The sequence below is a fragment of the Pollicipes pollicipes genome, unplaced genomic scaffold, assembly GCF_011947565.3.
Source record: "Pollicipes pollicipes isolate AB1234 unplaced genomic scaffold, Ppol_2.1 Scaffold_7231;HRSCAF=8579_pilon_pilon_pilon, whole genome shotgun sequence".
Classification (NCBI taxonomy): domain Eukaryota; kingdom Metazoa; phylum Arthropoda; class Thecostraca; order Pollicipedomorpha; family Pollicipedidae; genus Pollicipes; species Pollicipes pollicipes.
Genome location: NW_023597034.1, coordinates 38,745,043 through 38,756,347, shown reverse-complemented (window position 1 = coordinate 38,756,347; position 11,305 = coordinate 38,745,043). Strand labels below are relative to the sequence as shown.

The following is an 11,305-nucleotide window of genomic DNA, read 5'->3' as shown; positions in this document are numbered from 1 at the left end:
GTGGGTCTTAGGCCGGAGTGATCTGCACCAATCACAATGCACAATAATGGGCGCAGTTATACCGGTGGCCATGTGCAGGCTTCGACATTCAGTTGAAATTGCACGCGCATGTTTACATTCTAGGACTCTATTCGATGCCGAACTGTTATTGAGGAACCAGACCTATCAAAAACCTGATCTAGTTTTATTTTGCCTCGAACGAGTAGGCTATTAATATTCTAAAACCAGATCTCCATCCAGACTGATACCGCCCTCCTGAAATAGTGCAACTTCCTCTCAATTTTTCTTTGGAACGCCTGATCGAGAAGTTCGAAGATCGATCGAAAAGGAAGTTCGAGACATGGCACTTGCGTGGCTTGGAAGCTTGCAACACGACACAAATCAAAATGAAGAAGGCTATGTTTGCATGACACGTACAGTGAAAGATGAACAGTAACGGTACCTTAAAAAACTGATGATTCCAAAGATACATCCTACGAATTTTCCGACCACATCCAAGACCATTTTCCGACCAACTGCTGCCGGCTTCCGTGACATATCACAACTTGAGGTGACATGTCCAATCAGTCAAAACATAGAAAACACAGCGTTAGCTGATGTGTTCTAACCGACGTCATCTGGGATAACATCGTTCTATGACAAGATGAAGTGAAAAGTACACCTGGGCATGAGCACTTACGCGATACTGGCCGCCACGGTTCTCACAATGCACGCGAATAACCGCAAATACCGAAATGCCAATGCATGAGCATGGCTTTACAGACCAAGGAAGCATCAACCACACGACACTTGCATCGCATCTTTCCAACTGCATCCACGCCCAGCGTCGCTTCAACAGCTCAGTCAATCCGAGGCAATCAGTCCACAACCGGAACACTCCAGTATCTATGATATGCTGAACGCAACGGCAGCGTTTTCGGTCGATCACAGACGGGCCCCTGCCACAATCGCGCGGCACGATCACCTCACTCCCGCCAGACTAGCGGCCTACCGTGTTCCCCTCCGCTTCCCACTTTGGTGCACTTCACAGCGCGGGTCGGCCCGGGACCCGTTCCGGTCTCTCCCGAGGTCTGCTGCGATTCTCCTGACAACCAGGTCCTTTACAGCCCCTCAGAGAACCAGGTCCACCGTCGTCCCCTCAGACGATCAGATCCACTGCGGTCTTCCAGAGGACCAGATCCACTGCGGCCTCCCGGAGGACCAGGTCCACTGCGATCTCCCGCAGGACCAGATCCATTGCAGCCCCCCGGAGGACCAGGTCTATTGCGGTCCGCCAGCTCAGGTTGGAATCGCTCACGTCTCGCCCCAGGTCCGCTCCATGCGGCGGTCACAGTTCTGTGACGGGCACCAGCCTGACAGTCCCCGCCACCGTCCAGCCCCTGTGCGTCCCGATAGTAGTATGTGGCGGCCGGCGGCGGCGGCGGCGCCTTGTCGGACGCGGCCGGCCGGCCCCGCCAGCCGAACACCTGGAGCCGCTTGCGGAGCCGGCGCCGGCGGCGGCAGGCGAGCAGCGCGCCGGCCGTCAGCGCCAGCGCCACCAGCAACCCCAGCCAGCGCCGCGGCCAGCGCCAGGGGCGGGGCTGTGCGGTGCGGCGCGCAGCCCAGCTCCTCCGCCGAGAGACCGGACACGGGTCGACCACGCAGCGCCGGCGGGTGCGCACAAGCGGCGCCACCCCAGCTGTCGTTGTTTGCCGCCTCGGCGAGCCAGCGCAAAGCGCAGTCACACAACCACGGGTTGTCGCCCAGGCCCGCTTGCAAGCGCGGCCAGGCGCAGGCGTCGGCTGGCAGCCAGGCGAGCGCGTTGGCGCGCAGGCTGAGCCGACGCAGACGTGGTAGGCGCAGGAAGGCGCCGGCCGGCACGGCCGTCAGGCGCGGGTTGCGCTCGATCAGGAGCTCCTGGAGCGCCGGCCCGGCGGCGAAGGCGTCCGGCTCGAGCGCGCTCAGCAGCGGACACCCGCTCACGGAGAGCAGTCGGAGCCGCGGAAGCACGCGCAGCGGCTCGCCGCCCAGCCGCCGCAGGCGGTTCCCGTCCAGGTAGAGCTCCTCAAGCTGCGCGAGCGGCGCGAAGGTGGCGCCCTCCAGGCGCGCTAGCCCGGCGTCGGAGAGCACGAGGCGACGCAGGGAGCCGAGGTCTGCGAACGCGGCGCTGTCCAGCCGCGCCAGCCGGTTCCCAGCAAGGCTGAGGTGCGTCAGTTCAGGCAGCACCAGATCCCCGCCGTCCAGCTGCGCCAGCCGGTTGGAGGAGAGATCGAGCACCGCCAGCTGCGGCAGCTGCGCCAGCGCCGCCGCTGGCGCCTGCCGCAGCCGGTTGCCGGCCAGGCTGAGCCGCCGCAGGCCGGCGCCGCCCGCCAGGCTGTCCTGCCGGTAGCAGATGCAGCTGGTTGTCAGCCAGGTTGAGGTCCTCGAGCAGAGGCACGGTGCGCAGCAGGCCGCTTGGTAGGCTCTGCAGCTGGTTACCGCTGAGGTCCAGTTCGCGCAGCTGTTGCAGCCCGGCCAGCACGCGCGGCGCCAGCTGCGACAGCCGGTTGCCAGCCAGCCGCAGCTCGCGCAGCCGGTGCTGGTGCGCAAAGCTGCCCAGCTGCAAGTCCCGCAGACCATTCCGGCTGAGGTCCAGCACCTCCAGCTGCTTGTATGAGGAGACCATCATGTTGCGGTGTAGCTGGCGGATGCCGCCGCCGGCCAGCAGGAGCCTCTTCAGGCGCGGATTCAGCGCGATCGGGAAGCTGTCGAGCTGGGCGCCCGAGCAGTTGGCCTCCAGCCGGGCGTCGTCGCAGCGGCAGTGCTGTGGACAGAAGGCCGACGCCAGCGACACTAGCGCCGCCAGCGGCAGCAGGCGCAGGCGGGCGGCCGGCAGCATCACGCCCGCGGCACGCTCATCTGCAACAGAGGCGGGCAGGCAGCCGTTAGCGAACCCCGCCCGACGCGCCCGCCTCGGCCCCGAGGACGGGCGGGAGGCCAGCCGTCGACTCATCTGCCAGCTTAGAAGTTCTGCTGAACACCTCTTTCAGTCACCTACAGAGCGATGGCGTGGTCTCGGCTAGTCTCGATCGCTTAACCGGTTATAATCAACACGGGTTCCTGCCCTCGCCGTATACAATACCTTGCCCGGGCCATGGTGCGAAGCCCGACACTACTTGTACTACGCAGCCAGCTCTGTTCGTGCGCGGTCTGTCGTAGGTCATTTTGTCGCCGCCCCTGTTTAAAAGTCAGGTGACACAGGCCCGATATGGCTTTCAGTTCACAGCAGGATCGCGACCGGACATCACGTGGTGGTCAGTCGTATCAAATGCTATGTAGATCACAACATTAACGCCTGGCAGAGGCAAAACTATCCCAACACGTTCGTAGCGTGGAGCCCATTTCGGGTCCGTCCGTTCTATGCACCGCTCGATATATTTCTTTGTTTTCATGTCATGACTGCAACTCCGTTGTGGGATCACAGTCATGACTGCCTGTCTTCCCCATCACCGAGCTGACGGGGATGATATGTCACTCCTCCTCTTTCAACATATCCGGTTGTAGTCACGTCATCCGCCAAAGTGATGGGACAGATACATTATGCCCGCGGCCGATGGTCCCCACAGAGCATAGCCTTCTCCCGTGAGCGCGACCACCAGCGGGGTCGGCAGGCTTGACCCCAGTCAATCTCGTGCAAATTAAACTATGTGTGCGCTTTGGCCATAAAGTATGCCATCAGAGCATATTGGACCCCTGTAAATCGGCCTGTGATCCCCAGGAGCCGTCTGTGTATGGCCACGCCCGGCCGCCGCCCAGCCGAGTACAGGGCGACAGGGGCGAGCTCAGGATCACAACGAAGAGAGGCGCGAGTCGGTGCCCCAGCGATGCGCCAGGTTAACAGGGGTAGATGGGAAGAGGGGCCCGGGTCAGCGCACCTTTTACGGGTCTGATGGGGTGAGACGCGTGCCGGGCAGTGGTGCCGGGCAGTGGTGCCGGGCGAGTCAGCCTTCGTGACCCATCGACGGCGTGCTCATCACCGGGTCACCGAACACCAGACCGGGTGAAGGAGGTCAATGTCCCGCTGGCGATGGTGTGACCTATTCGCGTCTGATGGAAATCCATCCCAGTAGCGACGCAGAGAATGCCGCAGCGCTAGCCGGTACCTCAAGAGCAACACCGCAGGCAGCGTCCGTGTCCATGCAGCGTGTCCTCCTTTCGAAGCCATCCGTGTTGACACCGCGCCTCGCACCTTATCAACACACACGACGGCAGTGCAGTGGGAGCCGTGAGCGCCAGCGGAGACAGACACCAATATTCCAGGCATGGCGGCTCCTAATGCAGGGAACCTCCCACAACTTTTCGACTATCGGAGCGTACAAGCGAGCTGAAAATATTCAAGACTGTAGACCAATGTCCTATGGCAATATTTTCACATATTTTTCATATTTTTCACATTTCATTTTTACATTCATACATCATTTCAATTTTCATAATTTTTCACCAATTTTCATATAACGCGCCCGATACCTGACGAACCAGCTTGATTTCGCGCCGTTTCCCAGACTGGGAGCTCTAACCTCAGCAGCTTTCCCGCGTCCACGCCCAAGTGCATTACACAAATCATACGAGCCGGCTCTGGTAAGTGGTAACTACTGCGTATTTCACCGGTCCAACGACACACCGAACGAAAGAGGCTACGCTGCTAACAACTTCAGCCGTGCACGCGCTAGTAAATAATGCACGATTACACGAGTTGTGCACACTTCCCGATCTCATAATGGGCGGCGTCGCAGGTAAAACTGTGCGTGGCGTCGCCGGTACACGACAGGCGCGCCATGCCGCTAACTGCCAACTACTGGATCTGCAAACCAAGTGCTGTGGGAACATCGCTAAATATTAACAGCTCATGCAACGCCGATGTAACGGCGCCGTCGCAATAGCTTACGTCCGTCCAGCTCAGGATAGAGAAAACATTCCGAGCATGGCCACCACGACCGGACGAGGAGTGTTTGTTACCTCCGGACCCGGCAACTGCACCCCTTGCGCTCCAATGCGTTCCAATGTTGCCCCCCGCAGCGTTTGGCGACAGGCAGGCACCGGCGCCCTGTCGCCAGGCAATGTTTGTGGGGATTTCGCACAGCGCAATGCCCGTGAGTTGGCCTACGTCTCCAACTATCGGAGCGCCGGAGCAGCCGACCCAGATGTGCCCAGGAGTGGTTTAGCAGTTTAGAGGCCTGGGCTTGATCGTGGATAATATTTGCCCGAGACCACAAAGTTATGTGAACAGATGAATGGTTTTATGACGTTTTCGACTACGCACATATATGTAACATGTACGTTGACAATTCTGTGGCGGCAGCTCGGAGCGGGCGGATCCGTGACGGTAGACCTGTGGCGGCAGGTCTGTAACGTCATATCTGCATCACCAGCACTGTGACGTCAGGTCCGTGCCATCGGTCCCGTGACACCCAGCAGGCCTGTGACGTCATATCTGGATCACCAGCATTGTGACGTCAGGTCTGTGCCATTGATCCTGTGACACCCGGCAGGTCTGTGACGTCATATATGTATAATCAGCATTGTGACGTCAGGTCCGTGCCATCGATTCCGTGACACCCGGCCGGCCTGTGACGTCATATCTCTATCACCAGCGCTATGACGTCAGGTCTGTGCCATCGATTCCGTGACACCCAGCCGGCCTGTGACGTCATATGTCTATCACCAGCACTATGACGTTAGGTCCGTGCCATCGATCCCGTTACACCCAGCAGGCCTGTGACGTCATGTCTGTATCACTAGCACTGTGACGTCAGGTCCGTGCCATCGGTCCCGTGACATCATCAGCTGGTTGGCGGGTCGGCCGAGAGCTCCGGTGGTCGGCGCTGCCTCGTGCCTCGGCGGCGGGAGCGGTGCGGTGGTCGACGGCCGACCAGCCGAGCCGCCCCGCCGGCACGCGAGCCCCGCATTAGCGGCCGGCCCGGTATCGGCCGGCCCGGCTCGCCCAGAGGCCGTGCCTGGCCCCGCCGGGAGCCACCCGCTGACAGAGGGCCCTGGCATAGGGAGAGGGACGGAGGAATGGAGGCCCTGTCTGATCCTGCCGGGAGCCACCCGCTGACAGAGGCCCTGACACATGGGAGAAGGACAGAAGGGGATGCCCTGTGTGATCCTGGCAGAAGCCGCCAGCTGACAGAGGCCTTGCACAAGGTAGAACGACACAAGGGAAGGCTCTGTCTGGTCCCGCCGGAGCCCGCCCGCTGACACAGCCCTGACACAGAAAAAAAGAGTGGGAATCTCGGGCTCGGAAGAGGCATTGAACCTTTGAGCATATGCAATGCTCATAGGGTCCAAGGTTCATAAAGACCGCTTTTCTGTTGCTGCAGGTATGCTGTGTTGCTCGGACCCAGAAGATTGGATTCAGTGGTCGAGCCTGCTGCGGCTTTATGACACGAGATTATCATAAAGTTATTTTACGACCTACCAGGAAAAGGAGTTCTGTATAGTTCATCTATCGCTTCCATCCTCTGAAAACGGCAAGGTCACAGCTCAGCATCATCAGCCACACAAACCGGAAACTGCTTTTAAAAAAACAGACGTGCCCGAAAAATCCATCTATCTACTTCACAGCCGGATTTTGGATACTCTGCAGTAGCTGGGTTAGCATTCCCGGGCCAAAGTATATTGGCTCCTCCTCCGCACGCAACAGCGATGCTTTCACCGCTAAATGGCTTCTGCAGCGGCCGCATCCCAGCGGTCGGTCTCAGGTCAGCTCAAACGTTGCGTGACATGCGCAAGCCCTACCCGCAGCATGCGAACTACGACCTCTGCTCCGCCGTTTCGGATGAGCTATGATCCCGCACGCCAATGTGCGGTTTTGGTGTAGAAAATGACAGGGATGGGGGGGGGGGGGATCAGACTGCGGGGTTCCGAAGTCCGCATTGGAGTGTTGTTGATCGATTGGGCATGGACTTGCAATGAGCCTTAATTGGACATCAGGATGCAAATTGGATTTCGTATTATCATAGATTTTGCAATCCAAAGCGGTTTACTTGTTAGAAAATATAAGGTCGTTTGAATAATTTAAACCATTTTTCCATTTCGGAAGGGGCGACTAAGTTGGACTCGATCATAAGAGCACCAATTTAGCCCAACAATCGGTCCTGAATATGGGACTGTTTGGCGTCTTTTCCTAAAACTTTGCTCCTCTTCAATCAAGCATAGACAAGCGATCCACAGACGACGCAGACATGACTTTTGACACCCGCTCATTGTAATAACAATAGTCGACTTTCAATTCAGTGTAAGATCTGGCCGTTTACCAATGGTCAAAGGCACGCCTGATATTTTGTTCAAGACTCTGGTCGACAAGAGATGCGTTTTTGGCATGACAAGGTAAGGGTTAGGAAGGGAGTTGGGATACCATGAGCATAACAGAGCTCCTGAAGACCCTGTACGGGAAAAGAAAAGAAAAATTTACACCAGTAATTACCTCCCTTAAATCACGTATCACAGTTGCATCGTAAAAGCGTCATGCTTCTCAAAAATATCACATTAAGAATATAATTTTTTTCCATTTCCCCACGCCACGCCATGTTATGGCTGAAAAAGGTTATAAAAAGAATTGCGTCAATCATTGTCATCGGTGTTGTGCAGGGAAAAAGGCGCCTCAAAAGCGATCCCGTTAACGAAACATGATAACGATTGGACTGAAACCACTGATCCAGGCGGATGAGGTTCACAACAAATTTGTAACTTTATGTTATTGATTATTAGAAACTGGCATTACTTTGAGACAACGATTCGTTCTTGATATCTGAGAATGCAAAGAAACCAGTTGAAATGTCAAGGACACAACTTTGGACGGTTGCGCTACAACCTCTTCCACACGCTCTGTCGTCCCTCGTAATATCGAGTGAAATTGGAGCTTGAATAGAGAGTTCGTAAATCCCTCAAATATCAGAGAAGATTGGGGAAGTAATGAAAACACGGGCCCACTCCACACGCACATGTGATGACTTTCATGCGTGTCGTTCAACACTGAATGCGGGCCTGCCCCAGGCAGAATACAAACATGCGTGCCCAGTTTGAAGCTCGCACCGACTTCCGTGGGCGCACAGCCATGACAAACACGCGCGCTATGCTTAAAACGCTGCCAATTCACATGCTTAAGGCTAATTACACGCGAAAGTGTGTGCAACCTGTCGAGAAAAGGCTCACTACCATTTTCAAACAGTGCTTTTGAGGACCCACACACCCCACTCGAGGGTTCAGCTGTCACGTGCATGGGCCCATCATTCACGACCAAAGCCAGCCATTCAGGCGGACGGCACGCAGCCACCATAGTCAAACAAACATCCGCTGCACTCTAGACATAGGCCTAATAACTGCAAAGCAGGAATGCCAAAACTGCGGCTTTCCAGCTCTCATGACTAATGTCTATAAGTCATAGCGAGCCACCGCATAAAAATCCATCAAAGGGAATATGCAAGAGCAGCAGCAGCGAGAGCTCTGTGGCAGAACTATGTCCTGACGGAATTATGAAGAGCTTTTCGTAGGTGACAAATGTTGCCCGTGCACGCTCCGTTTCCAGCCGGTCTCCATCACGAACACGACATCAGTGAGAACAATTGTTGTCGAATGACACGCAAATTAAGACGGATTCCTATCTTCTCCCTGCTGAATTCCACTCGCCTGCAGCCAGTTTACACTAATTAACTTTTCAAAATCCTTTTCCAAATTGTTCAAAGCTTTGTCTGTTATGTTCCACAACCACCACGTAGCATGTAACGGTCACGAAACAGTGGCAAGTAATCAATCAGGCGCAGTCCAGGGTCAGCGCGCGGCGCGTGTTAACAGCTAGGTTTGGGTCAATTGGCATATCGTGACGAGGGCAAAATGCGATTGCCGCAACATGGGCTAAAAGTGCTGCAAACCAAGGCAGCCACAGCCGCCATGACGCGGCATCAGCATATCTGGCCAGAAGTTGAGCGTTGGTCGTGTGAAATACTTCTGTATGCACGTGCCCGAGGTGCAGCGTCTGTTTAAAACCGGTTTTAACTTGATCACCATGCATGGGTTTCGAACCAAAGAAAGGTGTCTGGGCTTTAATCCAACGCTGCAGCAAGCATGAGCATTTGTCCGTCAATTGTGAGGCCAAATTTGATTTACTTAAAACGTTTCTAGCTTTGTCACAAACAATAGCGATTAGTTCACGCATAGATGCAAACGTTAGCGATGAAGCCATAATTTGATGGACGCTGTGTTTTTGCATGCGATTTCCCTTACTATGCGTGATCTGAGTAACGCCTTGTGTTTGCTTTTTAACCCACGTCATTTCTGTCCATTCCAAGCGAGTTACAGGACTACTTTTTAACCCACTCCCTTCCCGCCCTTTGTCTTCGCAATACATGGTTTCGGGGTGATTTTCAACCACGACATGACACTTTCAGTACCCATAAAGCAGCACCAGACCTATGCTTTCTGAATGTGGTGGATCAGGTCACGCTCGCTTATATCATACACACGGGTAGTGTTCTGACGGGTACCGAACTCTTTTTGGGCTTGTTTTCGTCTGCTTGGCGTAGCTTGATATGCGACGATTCCTTGGATTGATGCGTCCAAACACACTGTGTCAGCTGCACAGAAGGCAAGTCCATCACCATGACCACATGCTAGATAACCAGGGGTTGATCCATAATGCATCGGTCTTCCGACAACTTAATAGGGTGGCAACGAAATACAGCGCGGAAGACGTCTTTTCACTCTCCAAATTCCATCCATAACATACTGATGTTTTAGATTTGTTCATATAATAGATCACAAAAATTACATAATCATGACCCGCTAAGTGTGGCAACACGTGACCTAAAAGGTCAGGTCATCTAACCGAAGCAACCCGAATTTTCACCCATGGACCTATCGTGGTGTTGAATCGAAAACTTTCTTGGCGTCGTGTGCTTCCTGGAGACTCACCTAGTTCACCACACAATCCAAACGCGGGTTGATGGATGGTATGACCCTGAAAGGATAAGCTTCACATTTAGATATATTCAAGCATTCAGATATGATGAAACAAGCTCACATACAACTCTTGTATACATTTAAAGTGGAAAAGATTGCTCGAGGCAGCACAATTCTGTTTAGTAAGTATGCTCCTCGATGCGTCATCGGTTTGATTGCGTCATCGTATCTTCAAAACATTGATTGAGAGCCAGTTGACGACCGTTATACTGAAAATCGTGCTCATAAATGCCAGATATGAACGTTTCGCCACTTCTATTTTTCTTGGTCTTGATCGCCACATAACTTATGGAATGGCAGGATTTGAATGATGTTGTTATGACGTCATGAATGCCAGGGGACCTTGAAATGCTCTTCCCGTTTTCGCGGGCGTGCAGCTCTGAAACTAGAGGGGCTTAGACCCCAGGAAGGGCAGGATTGTGACAGCACCGAAAACGATCATCATATGGCTATCTTAGTTGAAAACCACGTGTAAATGTGAACACACCGTTTAAGGTCATCATTGGTTAGCATTGCCCGGTTGTGAATACGTATTTGCATTGCTTGCGTCTTCTACCAGATAGAATTGAAACTCGTCACATGATTCCTAATGGCGCTATTTGACCTTATTTGACCTGGATGTTTCAGCTGGTTTGGATCAAATTCATGACGGGGTTAAGCAAACTTGAAAGCAGTGCCGACTTTTGATATCACATTCAAATTCGCTCACCACGCACGTGTTGCATTAGACATTGGTCTCGGTCTGTGATCAAACCCGGTCTCTTTCCAGCAACGAGCTGCAGAGACCTACGGTTGGTTGTCTGAGAACAGCCTAGCTAGCCATGTATGGGACCGGTGCAGACGTAAATGGCTGGCTCTATATTGTTTTTTTAAGTGACGCAGCACACACATTTACGAAAATGTTAAACTGACGTAACCTTACGCGCCACGAGCGTCTTTCCGGTCCCTAAAACAAATATATTGGAGTTGTGAAATACGTGACTTTGCATCAATTTGAATCCGACAGGAATTTGCATCCGAAAAATCGGTCCATTGGTTTCGGACAAAAGGAGGGTTTCGGAGGAGGGAAGCCTATCACAACCACTCGTGAGTAGCCGAGTGTCTCAGTAGGATTGAAAATAGCGCGCTTACTCTGTCGGCCCGCTCCCAAAACGCATAACACTTTCTTTCTGAGAGCTGAGCATTTTAGCGCTCAGCTCTAAAACAGGCGACTGCTTGGCGCCAATCAGGCCATCAACATCGCCTCTGACGTCACGCGACAAAGTGCAGCCGCAACAGGAGACACCAAATCACCGCGCCACTCTCGCCCACCGGATCGGCTCCCGTGGGG

At 54.2% G+C, this 11,305-nt stretch overlaps 1 protein-coding gene across 1 annotated transcript in view; it reads right to left on the bottom strand.

The window, feature by feature from the left end:
* Positions 1-1,293: 1,293 nt before the first annotated feature.
* Positions 1,294-11,305, bottom strand: part of LOC119110085 (platelet glycoprotein V-like) — a 40,744-nt gene continuing 30,732 nt past the window's right edge. Inside the window, exons 2-4 of the mRNA XM_037233826.1 lie at positions 2,363-2,811; positions 1,725-2,271; positions 1,294-1,352 (exon numbers count right to left, since the gene is read on the bottom strand). Of these exons, the coding sequence (XP_037089721.1) occupies positions 1,294-1,352; positions 1,725-2,271; positions 2,363-2,811 (1,055 nt within the window). The remainder of the gene's footprint in view (positions 1,353-1,724; positions 2,272-2,362; positions 2,812-11,305) is intronic.